At 39.8% G+C, this 22831-nt stretch overlaps 1 protein-coding gene across 1 annotated transcript in view; it reads right to left on the reverse strand.

Annotated features, from left to right (window-relative positions):
* Positions 1 to 12950, reverse strand: part of LOC148365010 (4-hydroxyphenylpyruvate dioxygenase-like) — a 28844-nt gene extending 15894 nt beyond the window's left edge. Inside the window, exons 1-4 of the mRNA XM_088334969.1 lie at positions 12213 to 12950; positions 8844 to 8918; positions 4368 to 4394; positions 3710 to 3772 (exon numbers count right to left, since the gene is read on the reverse strand). Coding sequence (XP_088191095.1) covers positions 3710 to 3772; positions 4368 to 4394; positions 8844 to 8918; positions 12213 to 12950 — 903 coding nt within the window. The remainder of the gene's footprint in view (positions 1 to 3709; positions 3773 to 4367; positions 4395 to 8843; positions 8919 to 12212) is intronic.
* Positions 12951 to 22831: the final 9881 nt, after the last annotated feature.

A 22831-nucleotide genomic window follows, 5' to 3' on the forward strand; every position in this document is an offset into this window, starting at 1 on the left:
TATATATATATATATATATATATATATATATATATACATATAACACAGTAGCATTACTGTAGTTGCTTTTTTATAGTATTTCTGTTGTGTCCTTGGCCGCGACGATCCCCGGCTACAGAAACTGGCTTTTGGGACATGGAACGTTACCTCTATGGCAAGGAAGGAGCCCGAGTTGGTGCGAGAGGTTGAGAAATTCCGACTAGATATAGTCGGACTCACCTCCACGCACGGCTTGGGCTCTGGTACCAATCCTCTCGAGAGGTGTTGGACTCTTCCACTCTGGAGTTGCCCGTGGTGAGTGGCGCAGAGCCGGTGTGGGCATATTAGTTGCTCCACGGCTCGGCGCCTGTACTTTGGGGTTCACCCCAGTAGACGAGAGGGTAGCCTCCCTCCGCTTTCGGGTGGGGGGACGAGTCCTGACTGTTGTTTGTGCTTTTGCACTAAATAGCAGTTCGGAGTACCCACCCTTCTTGGAGTCCTTAGAGGGTGTGCTTGAGAGCGCGCCCCCTGGGGACTCCCTCCTACTGCTGGGAGACTTCAACGCTCACGTGGGCAATGACAGTGAGACCTGGAGGGGCTTGATTGGGAAGAACGGCCCCCCTGACCTGAACCCGAGTGGTGTTTCTTTATTGGACTTCTGTGCCCGTCACGGTTTGTCCATAATGAACACCATGTTCAGACATAAGGGTGTCCATATGTGCACTTGGCACCAGGACACCCTAGGCCATAGTTTGATGATCGACCTGCGGCCGCATGTTCTGGACACTCAGGTGAAGAGAGGTGCGGAGCTGTCAACTGATCACCACCTGGTGGTGAGTTGGCTACGATGGTGGGGGAAGATGCCGGCCCGACCCGGCAGACCCAAGCGTGTTGTGAGGGTCTTTTGGGAACGGCTGGCAGAATCTCCTGTCAGAATAAGTTTCAATTCACACCTCCGGCAGAACATTGCCCATGTCCCGACGGAGGCGGGGGACATTGAGTCCGAGTGGACCATGTTCCGCGCCTCTATTGTCGAAGCGGCTGATCGGAGCTGTGCCCGTAAGGTTGTCGGTGCCTGCCGCGGCGGCAACCCTCAGACCCGTTGGTGGTCACCGGCAGTGAGGGATGCCGTCAAGCTGAAGGAGTCTTATCGGGCCTTCCTGGCCTGTGGGACTCTGGAAGCAGCTAGCAGGTATCGGCTGGCTAAGCGGAATGTGGCTTTGGCGGTTGCCGAGGCAAAAACTCGGGCATGGGAGGAGTTTCGCGAGGCCATGGAAGCCGGCTTCCGAACAGCTTCAAGGAAATTCCGGTCCACCATCCGGCGTCTTAGTGGGGGAAGCGGTGTGCCATCGAAACTGTGTATAGTGCCGATGGGGCGCTGCTGACCTCGACCCGGAACGTTGTGAATTGGAGGGCGGAGTACTTCGAAGACCTCCTCAATCCCACCGACACGTCTTCCTCTGGGAAAGCAGAGCCTGAGGACTCTGGGTTGGGCTCTTGTATCGCTGGGGTTGAAGTCACCGAGGTGGTCAAAAAACTCTTCGGTGGCAGGGCCCCGGGGGTCGATGAGATCCGCCCAGAGTTCATTAAGGCTCTGGATGTTGTGGGCGTGTCATGGTTGACACGCCTCTGCAACATCGCGTGGACATCGGGGACAGTGCCTCTGGACTGGCAGACTGGGGTGGTGGTTCCCGTCTTTAAGAAGGGGGACCGGAGAGTGTGTTCCAACTACACGGGAATCACACTTCCTCCCTGGTAAGGTCTATTCAGGGGTACTGGAGAGGAGGGGCCGCCAGGAAGTCGAATCTCGGATTCAGGAGGAACAGTGTGGTTTTTGTCCTGGCCGTGGAACGCTGGACCAGCTCTATACACTCTGCAGGGTCTTTGAGGGTGCATGGGAGTTTGCCTGTCCGGTCTACATGTGTTTTGTGGACTTGGAGAAGGCATTCGACCGTGTTCTTTGGGAGGCCCTGTGGGGGGTGCTTCGGGAGTATGGTGTACCGCACAGTCTTATCCCGGCTGTGCGGTCCCTGTATGCCCGGTGCCAGAGTCTGGTCCGCATTGCCGGCAGTAAGTTGGATTCGTTCCCGGTGAGGGTTGGGCTCCGCCAGGGCTTCCCTTTGTCACCGATTCTGTTCATAACTTTTATGGACATAATTTCTAGGCGCAGCCTTGGTGGGGATGGAGTCCGGTTTGGGGGCCTCAGCATTGCGTCACTGCTTTTTGCAGATGACGTGGTGCTTGTTGGCTTCCTCTGGCCGCGATCTTCAGCTCTCGCTGGAGCGATTCGCAGCAGAGTATGAAGCGGCCGGGATGAGGATCAGCACCTCCAAGTCCAAGGCCATGGTACTCAGTCGGAAAAGGGTGGTATGCTCCCTCCGGGTCGGGGAGGAGGTCTTGCCCCAAGTGGAGGAGTTCAAGTATCTTGGGGTCTTGTTCACGAGTGAGGGTAGGATGGAACGGGAGATCGACAGACGGGTCGGTGCAGCGTCTGCCGTCATTCGGACCCTGTACCGGTCCGTCGTGGTGAAGAGGGAGCTGAGCCCGAAAGGCAAAGCTGTCGAACTACCGGTCGATCTACGTTCCTACCCTCACCTATGGTCATGAACTTTGGGTCATGACCGAAAGAACACGATCCCGGATACAAGTGGCCGAAATGAGTTTCCTCCGCAGGGTGGCTGGGTTCCGCGTTGAGAGGAGCCAGTTGAGGTGGCTCGGGCATCTGATAAGGATGCCTCCTGGACGCCTCCATCTGGAGGTGTTCCGGGCATGTCCCACCGGCAGGAGGCCCGGGGGCGACCCGGGACACGTTGGAGAGACTATGTCTCTCGGCTGGCTTGGGAACGCCTCCGGGTCCCGTCGGATGAGCTGGAGGAGGTGGCTGGGGATAGGGACGTCTGGGCTTCCCTTTTAAGGCTGCTGCCCCCGCGACCCGACCTCGGATAAGCGGAAGACAATGGATAGATGGATGGATGAATTTCTGTTGTAATATTTCTGTAAAAGTATTTTTTTGGAATTTATGTCTTAATATTTATGTTGCAGCATTTTTTTACTAAAGTGTTACAGTGTTGGTATTTTTTTTAGTATTTCTGTAGAAATATTTTGAAGTATTTCCATACTAGTGTCTTTGTGGTATTTCCATACATATTGCTGTTGTTGTATTTTTTGTATTTCTGTTTTTATTATTTATGTAATAGTATTTTTGCATCATAGTTTTACTGTAGTAGTACTTTTCTTATCAGAATAAAATCAAAATAATATGTCCTTGCTTTAAGCACTAAATTTGATATTTAGTTTTGTAATATTTTTGTAGTATTTTTATTGTATTTCTTTCAAAATTGAGACAAAACAATATGTAAGGTCCCTGTTTTTAACACTAAATTTGATGTTTAGTTTTGTATTCATTTTGTAACATTTTTGTAGTACTTTTGTTCGACACACACAAAAGAACAATGGGGACAAAGTTGGCACCCCAGTTTTTTTATTACTAGTACTACAAGTAAAATCCTATATATCTTCAATATATTTTGACCATTTTTGTTTGGCGGGCCTGATGAAGAAGCCTTATAGGCCACATATTGCCCGCGGGCCATAGTTTGCGCACCCCCAAAGCTCTGAACCTAAAATCACCCCTGCGAGTAACCATTTTCATAAAAATGTATTTACTTCTAACTTCGAGCTGATCGTGTACTGTTTGTGTTTTGATTAGAGGCACCCACATTCAGCATACCTGTTTTGCATTCCCAACCCAGAAAGTCAAGTGATCAAAGCACAGGAACTGTCCATGCTGATGCTGTACACACACAAAAAAAACAAAAAAAAAACAACAAAAAAAACATTAAATGATGACTTTGAAGCATGGGCGTAACCAGCCCGTTATTGGCACCCACGATTTCAACGCAAGCACCCCCCAAAATTATAAAATTTTCAAAACTCTCTCTTCCTGAATAACAAACAGGATAGGCTCAAATGAGGAAAAACGCTAGATATATTCAAAAAAAGTCAAACAAAACTAAAATGTGAACAATGCAGCGTTGAAAATACTTGAAATGGTTCGGTCTATTTAATTTCCAGGACCGATACTTATGTATTTTCTCCACGTTATCATCACTTTTTGATGGATTATCTATAAACCTTTAAACATAAGAAAAAAAGTTATGAATTGATACTGATTTTTATGACACTGAAATCTCATCTTCTTAGTATTAAAACAGGTAGTTTTTTATTTATTATTCAAAATGTATTACTTATTTAAATGACTGAATTCATGTTTTTTAATGACTGAATGACGTTTGTATGTGGGTTTTGGTGGAAAGGGAGAGACACATGACATTCTGAACCTAAAATGGTCCCTTCTTTGAAGCATACAGTCAAGTTCATTTTCTTACCTTCTCGCCTTTGTCCGTGTATGTTGTCTGCAAAAGGAAAGCACATAAACAATTTACTATATTAAATGAAAGTTTATTCTACCAGGCCACCCTTGTGCCAAAAGCATGGTCTTATTATTTTTTTTTAATTTTTTTTTTCCATACTTTTTTCAAGTACAGTTTTTAAAATAACTCACCATGTTGTCCCTGGTGATATTTCACGTCCGTGAGGAATCCGATTAACCTTTGGATTGAAAACTGACAAAAAATATGTGCCTAAGCCATCCCTAACTTTGAGGAGGAGTTTTTGGAGGAGGAGATTAGGAGCTGCCACAATAGAAATATTTTAGAACAATCACTATGTAAATAGAATAATAATAGTAAAAACAATTTTCAAAAATAGATGGGGAAAACGAGCATATAGTGTCTTGATAGTTGAAATTAAACCTAATGATGAGGGACAAAAAGAGCAAATAGTAACACAAATGGTAAACATGAACCTAAATGAACAACTGTAAAAGTTGTTGTGCTAGTTTCCAGTTCATACATATTCATAGGAGCTGTTTATAGTCAACTTAACATGCTTACAAACAGTTGTAAAGAGAAGAGAAACAACTATATATGTACACAAAAGCCCAGAATTGCATACATGTTTTCTGAAACCAAACAGTAATATAACAGCCCATCTGTTATCGTTTAGCAGCAAGAGGAGGCTCAACTGTTAAGGGCTCTCATTGGTTTGAAGGAAGATCACTCCTCATTGTAAAACCTCACAGTTTTCTGAACTGTCTGGAAAAAATGTATATATTGTTGGGCATCAGTGATTAAAACAACAATCCATTAATTTGTATTTTTTTCATGTTTCCTTGGACAAGACACTGAACCCCTAAGAGGTCTTCAGTGACTGTATATAAATGTGGACCATTTACCATGCTTAAGGCACTTGTCGAGATACAAGTGCAGAGATACAAGAAAACTCCACAAAACAGTTTTTTCAATAAAATACTCTTGGGACTTAAAGAAATATAGATAGTGTGTCCCAAATATCTGTATACATCTTATCGGCTGGTAACTCAATTATTTATTCTTTCTTTATAGAGTAAACTAGAGGTAAGATCTTATGACTGGGCATGAAATTCGGGTGGAGTCTAAAATGTCAGTCATTACATTCAGGTTTGGGTCGGGTTGGCTTCTCTCTTGCTGACTTTTTTTTGCCGGACACAGAAAAGCAGGTGCGCGGCAGGAGGGCAGAGTCGGCCCAGATCAACTTTCCTCTTCCCCTGTCCTCACAAACAAAATATGAAAATTCGTTTACCCCGGGCTCGGTCCCTCATAGGTCAAGTGCGGGCTGGTTCGAGCTTTTACAACCCAGGTTGGTCCAAAATGGATTTCTTAGGCTCGAAATTACTTCTAGACCCAGGGTCTTAAACTAGTGGCCCAGGGTCCTTTTGCATCCCTAGGAGGAGTTAGCGGTAACCGCCATGATATGAAAGCTAAAGGGACAGTGTGTATTATTTTCCCACTAGATGTCACTGTATTCTGTTGTGCCACTGAAAACGAGTGCTAAAAGCGCAACAGAAGGAGACAAAATACAGAGAATCAAAATGACCAAAATGCACCTTATTAATTTGGAAAATAAAACAAATAGGAAAAGAACAAAGAAAAAAACACAAAGAAAAAAAGAAAAGAATAAAGGACAGAAAATAAAAAAAAGAGAAAAAAAGAAATAGGGCAACAAGTGAAACTCAAGATGAAAAAAAAAAAGATGGAAAAAAATTATTTGGTTTTTGTCTTTGTTCTTTTTAATTCCCTTTTTTTTCATTTTTCTTTCTTTTGCTCCATTTTTCCTTTTTCTTTATCTTTTTCCTTACTTTTCTTTTTCCCATTTTCCATTTTTGGTACTTTTTTTAATTTCTTCTTCCCGTATTTAACTTATTTAAAAAATATATTTTGCCTTTCTTTTGTCTTTCTTCGAGAAAGGTTGGGTAAAAAATGAAAAAAAAGGGCCTTTTTGTTTACTTTCAATCTCTGTAGTTTGCGTTTTTTCTTAGACTCATTCTTGGTATACTACACATCACAGTGACATCTAGTGGACAAATATAAAACACTGTCCCTTCAGGAACAGCATGATGTTTTTATCAGCGCTGTTGTGTGAAAAACTCAATTTGGACCAGCCACACCCGGACCCTAGCTTCAACGGCCCCCAACTCATGTGAGCTTGAGACCCCTGCTCTAGACTGAACGCATTAAACTGAGTGATGGCCGCTAGACTTGACTTTGAAGAAAGGAAATGTATTAAGAAATGTTACTGAAAGTCTGAAAATAATTCAGAAAGGAGTTTAACAAATAACCACCAACACGACTTACCATCAGTCAAATTAGAATAAGTTTAAAGCTGATGGAAGTGTTCAGATGGTAACTCCTCCATCGACAACGTTTCATGATGCAATAGATGATTTTGAAATGCCTACCTCACCAGTATCTGCTCTCAGCCTGTTTGTCTTTGTTTGAACCCCTTATCGTTCCTGTAAAATCTGACTAAAATCCCAATCCAAGACGTATCCGAAGTAAATTGAATGCTGTTTTTGAACCATTTGGAGAATATGGATTCTTTTGGTCTCTTCTGAAAGGTAATACTCTCAAGTTTTGTCCCAAACTCAAATAATCACTGCAAATGCTACTAACATTGAATAAGTGAGACATTTGGTGGGTGTAGAGGTTAGCACATTGTGCTAAAACACAAAAGGTCCCTGGTTGGAGACTGGCTGGAAACATCTGTTGGCCTGAAGAGGGATTGGCCCACGACAACACACAGGAAATGGTGCCGCTACGACCCTAGTGGTAACGGGATCCAACTCACCAACCAGTATTACAGTACCGGTAGTTTTGGGAGTCGTGTTCTGGTAGTATTTTTTGTGGTATTTTTAAAAGATTTTAATACTAATATTTTTGTAGTATCTCTGCATTTTTGTAGTGTTTTAATAGTAGAAATGTTGTACTCTATCTGCAGTATTTTGCATTAATATTTTGGTTGTATTTTTTTAGTATTTCCCAAGTAGTATTTTAATTGTCGTATTTTTGTAGATGCTGTCCACCCTACGAAATGAGTTAGGTTCCAGACAATCGTTCGTAAGTGGAATTTGTTCTTAAGTTCCTTTGGTGCTATATTTTGTATGTTTAAGATTTATATAAGTATGTTTAAGGCTTGTATAATCAACCTGTATTTTTGTACTAAAAATAAACATTCCATAAATCAATACGCTCTATAAAGATAAATAAGGTGGAGTTTACCTTATTCAGATGCACCCAACTGCATCAAGCTTTCTTATCCCACCTTAATTTCAAAAGAAACGGCTTGCCTCTTTAAACTCGGTGTTTGAAACTCGTGACAAAAAGTTACCGGACACCAGGACAGACAACTCTGAAAAGTTGCCTGCCCAGACATAAAGTCGCCTGCCCCATTTTTCACAACTTGAAACACAATAAGACGACTAATGGTAAAAAAAGAAAACATTGCTGCAAAGTATTAAGGATTGATAATCAGAATATATAACAGAACAACACTTTAAGATTTTAAGTTTATTATAAATCTACTTATAACATTCATTGCATGTATATGACATCACTGTTTTCCATCTGCCATCTGATATACCTGTATTTACTCATCTTCATTCATGCAATGTTTGCGTTGCGTCATCTGCTACAAGCCACGTGAACTCTTTCCACGATGCTTTTAATGTACGTTTACGTTTTGTAGCGTCATACATTTTGGTAGCTTCTTTTGAATATTTTTTCTGGGGCTGAGGTTTTGGCTTGATTCCTAACCACTTATGCATTTTTCTTGTATTCTCTGTGTGTCTACTTTTGTTAGGATTTGTCAATTTGATAGCGCTCTTACTTGTTATATTGCGTTAAGATGTTTTCCATTGTGTGACGTCATTACGCACGCACCATATTTCGTTTTGCTATTGTTGATTGCCATGTTGTATCGAATGGAGCCGTGTTCTTGTTTTGCTTGCTGTTGAGGAATAAATATGCTTAAAGACTGAACCACAATGTCCCGCTTATCTTCTCACGCATAAGGAAACTGCAAACTCTGACATATCCTTAACAACTTTGGAAAATGATATGCAAATGCGCGACCTTATAACGCTCGGGAAAGTTATTTGATGTCTTTAGATCGTGTGCCGAATATGCAAATTGCTAAACGAAACGAACAAAGATTTCAAAATCAGAATAAAGCAAATGTTTGATTTGAAAATAAATCTTTTGCCTTTTTTTTCCCCTTGAAAAAGTTGTCGGCCACCCTGGCAGACATCGTTGTGTAAGTTGTACGCCCGGTGCACGCCCCGGGCGTCCAGGCAAATCTTATTTCAAACACTGTTTAAACTTTACACCAACCATATTGAATGGATGTACGAGATATTAAACAATAAAAACGTCAAAGTTCTTAGCGCACTAGCGATACATTACAAGTTGTTACGATTACACACGAACCAGGAAGTAGAAGCCGGATTTCTTCTTCGGCGTGGATGCTGGGTGACCTCTCACAGCGCCACGCGGCAGAAAGCACTAGAATACTGTCCTCTACTCTGATAAAGGTGCACACAATACAAAATCTAACTTACAGCAATGTCCGGAAATTTTTCAACATCCAGAAAAAAAATGTTCGTATCTACCATTATGCGTAAGTCGAATGGCCACAAGTAGGGGAGCGTCTGGATTTCAGTAGTATTTTTGTCACATTTCTTCATTGTTTTTGTAGAACTACTATAGCAGTGTTTTTCTGTAGCATTCCTGTTGTAGTAATTCTGTTGTAGAATATGGGAATCAGGGTCGAAAAAGGCTTGCCTAGTATGTACTGGGGTTCGCAGATGGACTGACAACAGGTCAGATAAGAGTAAGGTGAAAGCAGATACGCGCAACAGAAAATAATGCATAAGGGCTCTTTGAACACAGTTTGGCATTGCTAACACATACTTAAAGAGAAAATATATGACTTTTAACTTTTTAAGAACACCTCAAATTATCCACCTCATCTCCAAAACGAATAGTAAATTAAAGGGATAGCGTGTATTAATTTGTGCCTCTTAGTGATGAAAAAAACTGTATTCATAAAAGAAAACAACAATTTAGGTTTAAATTATGAGCAAAAATACATAAAAAATACATAAACTGTCATACTTATTTTACATAACATGAGCCTCACCTAGAGGCAGCTGACATCATTGTTGGCCTTTTTGCTGCTATAGGTACCCAAAACCGACTGGCTGGCAACCTGTTCAAGATGTCCCCTGCCCACTGACCAAAGATAGCTTGGATGGGCTCCAGCACCCCCATGACACTATTGAAGATAGGCGGTGGAGATAATTAATGGATGGATGACACCCTAAACCTAAAAAAAGAAACATGGTTACCTTTGGTCACTTTGAGTCTCTGCAGTTTGTATTTTTTCATGTGTTTTTTAGTAAAAAAAAAATTATAGCACAGTACACTGACATCTAGCTGCCAAACAACACACACTGTCCCTTTATATCTTTAAAAATATACAGTTATACTGTATAACAACAATTCAACCAAAATATCTTTCATTGCACAATTTGTTTAAAAAAAGACATCAGTACAAATAAAGCGTAGACGCAACTTATCCAATCTGAAAGATATAATGTACGTATGTGAACTTACAATTCACAAACACAATTATTACTGTGCTATTTAAAATGGTAAGACATTTCGTTCTGTGTACATTGTTACACAGAATGACAATACAAGGAAATTATTATTATTATTATTATTAATAGTATCTATTTGATCCTAGTACATGCACAGTATCGATAAGATTGATATTTGGATCGATATGCAGCCCTTATAGAAAAAACAAAGGTCTGCTTTATAACCCAATCAACACCATACCGAAAAAGAGGATTGCCTTATCACCCTTACAAAATCCTTGACAGCACAGTCCCTAAATACTCCTCTCCTATGTAGTGTAGGTAATGGTCAACAAGTGTGAGGTCCCTAAGTCTGTCTGCCAGTTGGCGCCATCTGAAGGACGGGTACTCAGCCAATAAAAAAAAGCATATTTGGGCAATACATAAGTTGCATCGGAATAAAAAAAGTAGTATACATCATTTGGGCGCATAAGACAGTGACACTTCTTCTTGTTAGAGAAAGAGAACGCTAGCCTACTAGGCAAATTTTGACACAGAAAAAGTACACCACATTTTTGCACACAAAGGTAAAAATATATATTTTCAGGGTAGAAACCAACGTACTAGTCCACTCTAAGAAGATGGTTCTACTTTATGGCATACAATACAAAAACGCTAGTTTCTATCAAAGAAGACGTCATAGAATCCGACAAAACAAGAGATTTCACTGTGAAGAAAAATCGCTCGGGCAGCACGGCGGCGCAGTGATTAGCGCGTGTGCGCCACAGTTCTGAGGTCATGAGATCAAACCTCCTGTGTGGAGTTTCCATGTTCTCCACGTACTTACGTGGGTTTCCTCCGGGCACTCTGGTTTCCTCCCACATTCCAAAAGCATGCATGTTAGGTTAATTGGCCGGTCCAAATTGTCTCTAAGTGTGAATGAGCGAGCGAATTGTCTGTCCCTGTGTGCCCTGTGACTGGCTGGCAACCACTACCCAAGGATGGCTTGGTTGGGCTCCAGCACCCCTGCAACCCTACTGAGGATAAGAGGTGCAGATAGTGGATGGATGGAAAATCGCTCGCATTTTGCCACACTCGATACACACTACATCACAAAACAGGTATCTCTTGAAATAATATGTATATTTTCGTGATTAAGTCACTGCAAAGTATCCGTCCCACAGGAAAGAAAACTGACTTATCAAGAAAATCTGGTACTCAAAAAGTGGTAATGAACATTCCTCCATTCGCACATCATGTATTTAATGCAAAAATTAAGTGACAATGAAAAGTATTTTGATGGGTATAAATGTGTTTCCAAACTGCTTACACAATAATGACAGCTCAAAAATAAACCGTATTATTAAGTGCAACTGCAATACATTGTCCCTTGTGATATATTTTTCATGAATAAAGCGCACTCAACTATAACATGCATGGTATTGAAACTACGAGCTAAAGTTACATAAAAATACATTTAAATTAGAATACAGAAATTTATTTTATAGAACATAATTTAACATTATGATATCTGGTTTGCTGACTAAAATTATCTTTAGCAACAAACAATGAGCCTGTTAACAACAAGAGGGCACTCAAAGACTACTCTAAATGTTTATCAAAGGCAAACAGTTACAGAGTGAAGTATCATCTCACAACAATTCAATCGAGAGTATGTTATTTTGTATAAAACGTTACCATAAACAAAGATCTTCATTCAAGTAATCACAATTATTGTCCAAAGCAAAAACAAAAGAGGGTTTTCAATGAGCTTTCAAAAGTTGGCGTCTGAGCTGTCTTCGAGGTTCTGCGCTTCTCCTTTCTTTCTTTTTAGCAACAAACGATTGACACGTTAACCAAGTTAACCAAGAGGGTTCTCCAAGATGACTCCAGATTTCTCAAAAGCAGAACAGTTACCATGTGTGGTATCATTTAATTGTAACCAAACATTTACAATTTCACCATATTTTCCGGTATCTAATGAACACTGGATTATAATTAGTTCATTCAAATTTCTGCCCAGTTTTGGATTTTAAGTGTCCCTTATGGTCCGGAAAATACAATGCTAAAAGACAATCGCAGGTCATTGATTTTTTTTTCTCCCCATTGAATCTAACTTCAATACATAGACATCCAGGATGTTTGACATAAATCACTTTCTTATTTTGGGTTTTTCCCCAAAAGTCTTTCTGCCGGGGTGTAATGGCGGCCAAACCGGGGGGAGGGGCTTGCGGATCTGATAGAAAGACTTGTCAGCTGTGGTAGAGACCCAAGTCTCTCTTAGCGAAATTCTAGAGTTTTCCTGCTTCTTTGAGGAGCACAGAGTTTCAGATCGTGCACGTGGTCCTAAAATGATGGACGGGGAGGTCTTGGGGGTGATAGTGGTCATGGTCCGGGTCAAGGCCCGTCCTCTCTTGGACAACGCGGCTGCAGGAGTCTTCTGCTTCTTGTCTGATCCTCTGCCTTTGTGTTGCTCTTTGAGAGGTGCCCTTTGAATCTTACATTCCAAGTCTTTAAGAGCCTGTTCAATGTAAGACTGCATCTCGCTTCGAACTTGTAAAAGTTGCCCTTCAAACTCATCTCTTAGAAGCTTTTTGGTGTCCTCCAGCTTCTCCTCAAAAAGGGCACACAGCTCTTGTTCTCTCAAATCTGTTTCTGTTAACGGTTCTTCCTTCTCCTGCTTCCTTCCTCTGCTTTCCTTAGAAGACTGTTTATCTTTGAGCTGGCTAACTAACTGGATTATGCCGCCCTTTGAGGTTTTCACGGCCACCTGCGACCTGATCTGACTACGTACCTGCTGGAAAACAGAATGCATCTTTGCCTGCATCTCATTGTCCGCGAGGTCGCATTTTTCGATGCTTTCACCATCTGGAGACCCTGTGTTGAGCCGTTCGCCAGTTTCTTCACCGTTAATGTAGATCTGGGGATTCATCTCTGCTGACGGTTCACTCATGTCTGTTGTTACTGCTTTGAGACATTCTCTATTATAGTTATGTGAGAAGAACAAGCTTGGGAGGGGGTTGGAGTATCTCGAGTGACTAAACCATTAGGGATTTAGCGATGCAGATTTCTCCAAAGCATGATGAACTTTTTAACATTATGATAAATCAATTGATTATTGAGTAGCAGTTTGGTTGGCACTTTTTATATAATTGAAATTCCCTTCTAAGATCAAACAAATTATTTCATAATGCTTAATGATCGCATCCATTGGGTAGTATTGGATCCCATGAGCGTAGATGGCCGCCAGGCAACGATGGGAAAAACAAAGGTCCCCTGGGAAAAATATGTGTTTGATTGTGGTTGTTTTATGAGAGGTATTGTTTTGTGTCTAGAATCAATCGACAAAAAAACTGTTTCAGAGACTTGTGTTAAAAAAAAAAAAAAAAAAAAAAAAAAAAAACGTCCACTGTCAAAATGAAAGGATTTTGTAAGGGTGATAAAGCAATCCTCTTTTTCGGTATGGTGTTGATTGGGTTATAAAGCAGACCTTTGTTTTTTCTATAAGGGCTGCATATCGATCCAAATATCAATCTTATCGATACTGTGCATGTACTAGGATCAAATAGATACTATTGTCTTACCATTTTAAATAGCACAGTAATAATTGTGTTTGTGAATTGTAAGTTCACATACGTACATTATATCTTTCAGATTGGATAAGTTGCGTCTACGCTTTATTTGTACTGATGTCTTTTTTTAAACAAATTGTGCAATGAAAGATATTTTGGTTGAATTGTTGTTATACAGTATAACTGTATATTTTTAAAGATATAAAGGGACAGTGTGTGTTGTTTGGCAGCTAGATGTCAGTGTACTGTGCTATAATTTTTTTTTACTAAAAAACACATGAAAAAATACAAACTGCAGAGACTCAAAGTGACCAAAGGTAACCATGTTTCTTTTTTTAGGTTTAGGGTGTCATCCATCCATTAATTATCTCCACCGCCTATCTTCAATAGTGTCATGGGGGTGCTGGAGCCCATCCAAGCTATCTTTGGTCAGTGGGCAGGGGACATCTTGAACAGGTTGCCAGCCAGTCGGTTTTGGGTACCTATAGCAGCAAAAAGGCCAACAATGATGTCAGCTGCCTCTAGGTGAGGCTCATGTTATGTAAAATAAGTATGACAGTTTATGTATTTTTTATGTATTTTTGCTCATAATTTAAACCTAAATTGTTGTTTTCTTTCATGAATACAGTTTTTTTCATCACTAAGAGGCACAAATTAATACACACTATCCCTTTAATTTACTATTCGTTTTGGAGATGAGGTGGATAATTTGAGGTGTTCTTAAAAAGTTAAAAGTCATATATTTTCTCTTTAAGTATGTGTTAGCAATGCCAAACTGTGTTCAAAGAGCCCTTATGCATTATTTTCTGTTGCGCGTATCTGCTTTCACCTTACTCTTATCTGACCTGTTGTCAGTCCATCTGCGAACCCCAGTACATACTAGGCAAGCCTTTTTCGACCCTGATTCCCATATTCTACAACAGAATTACTACAACAGGAATGCTACAGAAAAACACTGCTATAGTAGTTCTACAAAAACAATGAAGAAATGTGACAAAAATACTACTGAAATCCAGACGCTCCCCTACTTGTGGCCATTCGACTTACGCATAATGGTAGATACGAACATTTTTTTTCTGGATGTTGAAAAATTTCCGGACATTGCTGTAAGTTAGATTTTGTATTGTGTGCACCTTTATCCGAGTAGAGGACAGTATTCTAGTGCTTTCTGCCGCGTGGCGCTGTGAGAGGTCACCCAGCATCCACGCCGAAGAAGAAATCCGGCTTCTACTTCCTGGTTCGTGTGTAATCGTAACAACTTGTAATGTATCGCTAGTGCGCTAAGAACTTTGACGTTTTTATTGTGTAATATCTCGTACATCCATTCAATATGGTTGGTGTAAAGTTTAAACAGTGTTTGAAATAAGATTTGCCTGGACGCCCGGGGCGTGCACCGGGCGTACAACTTACACAACGATGTCTGCCAGGGTGGCCGACAACTTTTTCAAGGGGAAAAAAAAGGCAAAAGATTTATTTTCAAATCAAACATTTGCTTTATTCTGATTTTGAAATCTTTGTTCGTTTCGTTTAGCAATTTGCATATTCGGTACACGATCTAAAGACATCAAATAACTTTCCCGAGCGTTATAAGGTCGCGCATTTGCATATCATTTTCCAAAGTTGTTAAGGATATGTCAGAGTTTGCAGTTTCCTTATGCGTGAGAAGATAAGCGGGACATTGTGGTTCAGTCTTTAAGCATATTTATTCCTCAACAGCAAGCAAAACAAGAACACGGCCCCATTCGATACAACATGGCAATCAACAATAGCAAAACGAAATATGGTGCGTGCGTAATGACGTCACACAATGGAAAACATCTTAACGCAATATAACAAGTAAGAGCGCTATCAAATTGACAAATCCTAACAAAAGTAGACACACAGAGAATACAAGAAAAATGCATAAGTGGTTAGGAATCAAGCCAAAACCTCAGCCCCAGAAAAAATATTCAAAAGAAGCTACCAAAATGTATGACGCTACAAAACGTAAACGTACATTAAAAGCATCGTGGAAAGAGTTCACGTGGCTTGTAGCAGATGACGCAACGCAAACATTGCATGAATGAAGATGAGTAAATACAGGTATATCAGATGGCAGATGGAAAACAGTGATGTCATATACATGCAATGAATGTTATAAGTAGATTTATAATAAACTTAAAATCTTAAAGTGTTGTTCTGTTATATATTCTGATTATCAATCCTTAATACTTTGCAGCAATGTTTTCTTTTTTTACCATTAGTCGTCTTATTGTGTTTCAAGTTGTGAAAAATGGGGCAGGCGACTTTATGTCTGGGCAGGCAACTTTTCAGAGTTGTCTGTCCTGGTGTCCGGTAACTTTTTGTCACGAGTTTCAAACACCGAGTTTAAAGAGGCAAGCCGTTTCTTTTGAAATTAAGGTGGGATAAGAAAGCTTGATGCAGTTGGGTGCATCTGAATAAGGTAAACTCCACCTTATTTATCTTTATAGAGCGTATTGATTTATGGAATGTTTATTTTTAGTACAAAAATACAGGTTGATTATACAAGCCTTAAACATACTTATATAAATCTTAAACATACAAAATATAGCACCAAAGGAACTTAAGAACAAATTCCACTTACGAACGATTGTCTGGAACCTAACTCATTTCGTAGGGTGGACAGCATCTACAAAAATACGACAATTAAAATACTACTTGGGAAATACTAAAAAAATACAACCAAAATATTAATGCAAAATACTGCAGATAGAGTACAACATTTCTACTATTAAAACACTACAAAAATGCAGAGATACTACAAAAATATTAGTATTAAAATCTTTTAAAAATACCACAAAAAATACTACCAGAACACGACTCCCAAAACTACCGGTACTGTAATACTGGTTGGTGAGTTGGATCCCGTTACCACTAGGGTCGTAGCGGCACCATTTCCTGTGTGTTGTCGTGGGCCAATCCCTCTTCAGGCCAACAGATGTTTCCAGCCAGTCTCCAACCAGGGACCTTTTGTGTTTTAGCACAATGTGCTAACCTCTACACCCACCAAATGTCTCACTTATTCAATGTTAGTAGCATTTGCAGTGATTATTTGAGTTTGGGACAAAACTTAAGAGTATTACCTTTCAGAAGAGACCAAAAGAATCCATATTCTCCAAATGGTTCAAAAACAGCATTCAATTTACTTCGGATACGTCTTGGATTGGGATTTTAGTCAGATTTTACAGGAACGATAAGGGGTTCAAACAAAGACAAACAGGCTGAGAGCAGATACTGGTGAGGTAGGCATTTCAAAATCATCTATTGCATCATGAAACGTTGTCGATGGAGGAGTTACCATCTGAACACTTCCATCAGCTTTAAACTTATTCTAATTTGACTGATGGTAAGTCGTGTTGGTGGTTATTTGTTAAACTCCTTTCTGAATTATTTTCAGACTTTCAGTAACATTTCTTAATACATTTCCTTTCTTCAAAGTCAAGTCTAGCGGCCATCACTCAGTTTAATGCGTTCAGTCTAGAGCAGGGGTCTCAAGCTCACATGAGTTGGGGGCCGTTGAAGCTAGGGTCCGGGTGTGGCTGGTCCAAATTGAGTTTTTCACACAACAGCGCTGATAAAAACATCATGCTGTTCCTAAAGGGACAGTGTTTTATATTTGTCCACTAGATGTCACTGTGATGTGTAGTATACCAAGAATGAGTCTAAGAAAAAACGCAAACTACAGAGATTGAAAGTAAACAAAAAGGCCCTTTTTTTTCATTTTTTACCCAACCTTTCTCGAAGAAAGACAAAAGAAAGGCAAAATATATTTTTTAAATAAGTTAAATACGGGAAGAAGAAATTAAAAAAAGTACCAAAAATGGAAAATGGGAAAAAGAAAAGTAAGGAAAAAGATAAAGAAAAAGGAAAAATGGAGCAAAAGAAAGAAAAATGAAAAAAAAGGGAATTAAAAAGAACAAAGACAAAAACCAAATAATTTTTTTCCATCTTTTTTTTTTTCATCTTGAGTTTCACTTGTTGCCCTATTTCTTTTTTTCTCTTTTTTTTCTTTTCTGTCCTTTATTCTTTTCTTTTTTTCTTTGTGTTTTTTTTCTTTGTTCTTTTCCTATTTGTTTTATTTTCCAAATTAATAAGGTGCATTTTGGTCATTTTGATTCTCTGTATTTTGTCTCCTTCTGTTGCGCTTTTAGCACTCGTTTTCAGTGGCACAACAGAATACAGTGACATCTAGTGGGAAAATAATACACACTGTCCCTTTAGCTTTCATATCATGGCGGTTACCGCTAACTCCTCCTAGGGATGCAAAAGGACCCTGGGCCACTAGTTTAAGACCCTGGGTCTAGAAGTAATTTCGAGCCTAAGAAATCCATTTTGGACCAACCTGGGTTGTAAAAGCTCGAACCAGCCCGCACTTGACCTATGAGGGACCGAGCCCGGGGTAAACGAATTTTCATATTTTGTTTGTGAGGACAGGGGAAGAGGAAAGTTGATCTGGGCCGACTCTGCCCTCCTGCCGCGCACCTGCTTTTCTGTGTCCGGCAAAAAAAAGTCAGCAAGAGAGAAGCCAACCCGACCCAAACCTGAATGTAATGACTGACATTTTAGACTCCACCCGAATTTCATGCCCAGTCATAAGATCTTACCTCTAGTTTACTCTATAAAGAAAGAATAAATAATTGAGTTACCAGCCGATAAGATGTATACAGATATTTGGGACACACTATCTATATTTCTTTAAGTCCCAAGAGTATTTTATTGAAAAAACTGTTTTGTGGAGTTTTCTTGTATCTCTGCACTTGTATCTCGACAAGTGCCTTAAGCATGGTAAATGGTCCACATTTATATACAGTCACTGAAGACCTCTTAGGGGTTCAGTGTCTTGTCCAAGGAAACATGAGAAAAATACAAATTAATGGATTGTTGTTTTAATCACTGATGCCCAACAATATATACATTTTTTCCAGACAGTTCAGAAAACTGTGAGGTTTTACAATGAGGAGTGATCTTCCTTCAAACCAATGAGAGCCCTTAACAGTTGAGCCTCCTCTTGCTGCTAAACGATAACAGATGGGCTGTTATATTACTGTTTGGTTTCAGAAAACATGTATGCAATTCTGGGCTTTTGTGTACATATATAGTTGTTTCTCTTCTCTTTACAACTGTTTGTAAGCATGTTAAGTTGACTATAAACAGCTCCTATGAATATGTATGAACTGGAAACTAGCACAACAACTTTTACAGTTGTTCATTTAGGTTCATGTTTACCATTTGTGTTACTATTTGCTCTTTTTGTCCCTCATCATTAGGTTTAATTTCAACTATTAAGACACTATATGCTCGTTTTCCCCATCTATTTTTGAAAATTGTTTTTACTATTATTATTCTATTTACATAGTCTCATCTCATTAGCCGTACCGCTTATCCTCATTAGGGTCGCGGGGGGGCTGGAGCCCATCCCAGCCATCTCCGGGCAGTGGGCAGGGGACACCTTGAACTGGCCAGCCAATCGCAGGGCACACAGGGACAGACAACTCATTCGCTCATTCACACCTAGGGACAATTTGGACCGGCCAATTCACCTGAAATGCATGTCTTTGGAATGTGGGAGGAAACCGGAGTGCCCGGAGGAAACCCACGCAAGCACGGGGAGAACATACAAACTCCGCACAGGAAGTCTGGAGCTGGATTTGAACCCACGACAGGTTCCCCTGACATGAACTGTGCCGCACAAGCGCTAACCACTGCGCCGCCGTGCTGCCCGTCTATTTACATAGTGATTGTTCTAAAATATTTCTATTGTGGCAGCTCCTAATCTCCTCCTCCAAAAACTCCTCTTCAAAGTTAGGGATGGCTTAGGCACATATTTTTTTGTCAGTTTTCAATCCAAAGGTTAATCGGATTCCTCACGGACGTGAAATATTACCAGGGACAACATGGTGAGGGCAGCACGGCGGCGCAGTGGTTAGTAATCTGGGGGAACGCAATTACTTAATAAATGAAGTTCCTTGTAACTGTAACCAAATATTTTTTCAGAAACTCGCCTAACACGGCTCAAGTGTGCCAATCTTAGACCATAATAAGATTTTAGACATCTATATATTTTGTGGCGATTAAAGTACAAGCGTCTGCAAAACGCAGAGCACTTGTTGTAGTAGCAGCATTGAACCAACAGGAAGCAGCAAATCACTGCCACAGCACTCCATTAAAAAGTGTCTGGCTTCATATTATCCTGTGGAATTGTATCATCTCCAATGTACTAAAAAACCTTGTCTTTTTGAGTAAAATTTCAATGTCCCAATATAAATTTATAAATTCGTATTTTGTAAACTCTCTAGCAACACCTCTTTCTAAATTTAAACCAAAATAGAATTCACCATGACTGTTTCAGCAGCACATCAAATACTCCAGATTGATTAACCCCTTTGGATTTAGTATGGAGAGTTAAACACTTTAGTGCCTCCCATGAGCAGCTGAGCAATCTTTTAGGGCCAGCCCCAGTGACAGAAGCTGCATTTATGCCTGAAGCGAGCGGGTCTCACAATGGACTGGATAGAGAAGCGCTTAAAGAGGATCTTTATGTCCCGCAGGATGATGAGTCTACTGCAAGCACATCCGGAAGGCCTGCACATTCAGGTCTGGCCAACACATCACCGTTTTCGGAAGTGGCATCTCTAGTTTAAATTATAACCGGCGGCGGGACTGCTCCTTACAATGCACACTGTGCTCTCTTCTTCCAATAAACGGCTGAACACTTGATCCAACGGCTTTAGAATTGACTAAGATAGGGTTTTAGAACTTATGGCTCGAGAGCCATGTATGGCTCTTTTCACGAGTACATATGGAGCAGAGATGATTATAGAACTTCATGTTATTAATTAAATTACTCCATTTTGAGCCGATAGTCACACATGCAAAGCTGAAATAATTCTAAACAAATGGAAACTCGGTCCAGTATATATTGTAAATTGTAACAGTTTACAGACAGTGTCACACCAGCAGACCCTGTTTTGGCTGTAAATCCCTAAATATGGACGTTCAATAAACAATTTAGGTTCACTGATGAGACACTTTATAATGAAAACTCAGAGACCAAACTTTAATCCAAAACAAATATTTTACCCAAAAGCTCTAGCAAAGAACCTCGAGTAATTTAAATGGGTCAGCGGTAGGAATGGACAAAGCTGTACACAGGACAGGACGCACGCACTCTTTCTCCTTTGCCCAGTGCCGTCTGCACCAAGTTAAAAGCGTTAGTGACCTCGTTTGCAGTATTTCGTGACATTTTCACAAAAAAACTTTGCTTGCACCTTGTTTTTGAAACTATTATTTGGGGGAAAAAAGACGGACAAAATTACCCTCAACACTTATAAGTAACTGCAAATTTTAGGTGGTATATTTAAAATGGTGGGGAACACAGGCTCAGGCATTATTGTTATTTCATAGATTTTATGAAACCATCAAACATCACATGTTCCAAATAATTTTGTTTTTATGGCTCTTTGGGTCAAAAATGTTCCGAACCCCTGGACTACGACATTTGCCTGTACTGTTAACGGATGGCTAATGCAGAGATGTTCAATCGCAGAATTTATATATGCGATAACGACTCTGAAATACAAATCTTCAGCAGTCATCCTTATCAATGGTCAGCCACTTTTACCAGTCGTTGTTTTACTGACACTAGTACGTTTCAGACTGAACATGAACCAGAACTTTTAGGTCAGGGTCCTCTAACATGCGGCCTGGGGGCCATTTGCTGCCTCCAGCATGATAGTTTGTGGCCTCCGCCTTTATATGAAAATTAAAGGAATGTGTGTATTAGTTTCCCACTAAATGTGGCTGTATTCTGCCGTGCCACCGAAAATAAGTGTTAAAAGCACAGCAACTTTAAAAAAAAAACGAAATATGAAGAAAAGGAAAGAAAATATAAATGAAAAATATGATAAGAAATGGCAGCAAAAAAGGAAAAAAGAAAAACAAGAGAAAAAGGAAAGAAGACAAAAAGTAAAATAAAAAAGAGAAAAATAATTTAGAAAAGAAAAACGATAAGACAAACATGAAAAAAGGAAATATGTCAAAAAATAAAACTCAAGAAAAAAGGTAAAAATTAATTAAAAGGAGAAAAATAAAAAAATGAAAAAGGGGATTTTTTTTTCATTTTTGTCATCTTTCTCTTTAACTCTTTTCTTTTCTTACTAATCCTAACCCCTTTTTATTTTTCTTCATTTTCCTTTTTCTTTATTCCTTTTTCTTGCCTCTTTTTCTTATTTCATCTTCCCTTTGATTCCTTCAAAATATTTTTCTCCCCTTCTTTTTGTTTTTGAATGAGTAAAACCAAACTTTTGCGCTTAAGGCCAATCAGCGTGGAGTATGAAGTTTACATCACGCTAGAAGGATTATAAAAAAAACTTATTTCTATACAAAAAAAATACATTGGCATGGAGTTGGAGAATGCATGTATCCATAAGTCAAGAACAAGATACCAAGACCACATAACATTGACAAACCTTTTGTGGGGTTGGTTCATTTGGTGAGTTGGTATTTTTAATGACTTGGATAAATGTGGGGTTTTGTGTTACACATTAGGATAGTGACCAGAGTGTGTTACTATCAATACGTCCGCCCCATAATTCAAACAATTGGGAATTATTTAAAAAGTATTTATGGATAAAATATAATTATATCACATGATTCAGATAGTTTTAGGCCAGCAGAGAAGGCCTTGTAGGCCCTGTCGTCTTTGTCTTACTTCACTGTACTGTCAACCTATTTTCAAAGTAAAATTAAACATACTTCAAATGGACCAAATTATCTGAAAAGGTCTGACCACTTTTCTTAAGTTAACCATATCTTTAATGCTTAGTAGAACTATTTAAAATTAGTGATTTTCAATACCACATTTTTTAGACTGATAAGATACTCAACTCTTAAGAAAAACAATACCAGGTACAAATGCCATCGGTGTATGAAGTGTTCTTCCATCTGTAAAAAAGGCTTACACTTATATCCTTCCTATCATTTCTACTTCCTCATTGTTAAATGCTCTCCACTATGGCTTTCTAAAGGTATTGATATTTACAACAGAGGGCAATAGCTGTGTTGCCTTTCTGGTACACAGCAGTGTTCATTTTACCTCTGAAAAGTGATGGGTCCCGGGGACTCGCATGCTCAAAAATCTATGGGTCCCAACAGAGATCTATGGGTCCCCAAAATTTAGTGAAATTGTAAATCGGCGACAAATATATAAATAGATATATAAATCTATATATTCATTCAGTTT

Source organism: Urocampus carinirostris, chromosome 5 (genome assembly GCF_059441175.1).
Source record: "Urocampus carinirostris isolate Australia breed hairy pipefish chromosome 5, RoL_Ucar_1.0, whole genome shotgun sequence".
Lineage (NCBI taxonomy): Eukaryota > Metazoa > Chordata > Actinopteri > Syngnathiformes > Syngnathidae > Urocampus > Urocampus carinirostris.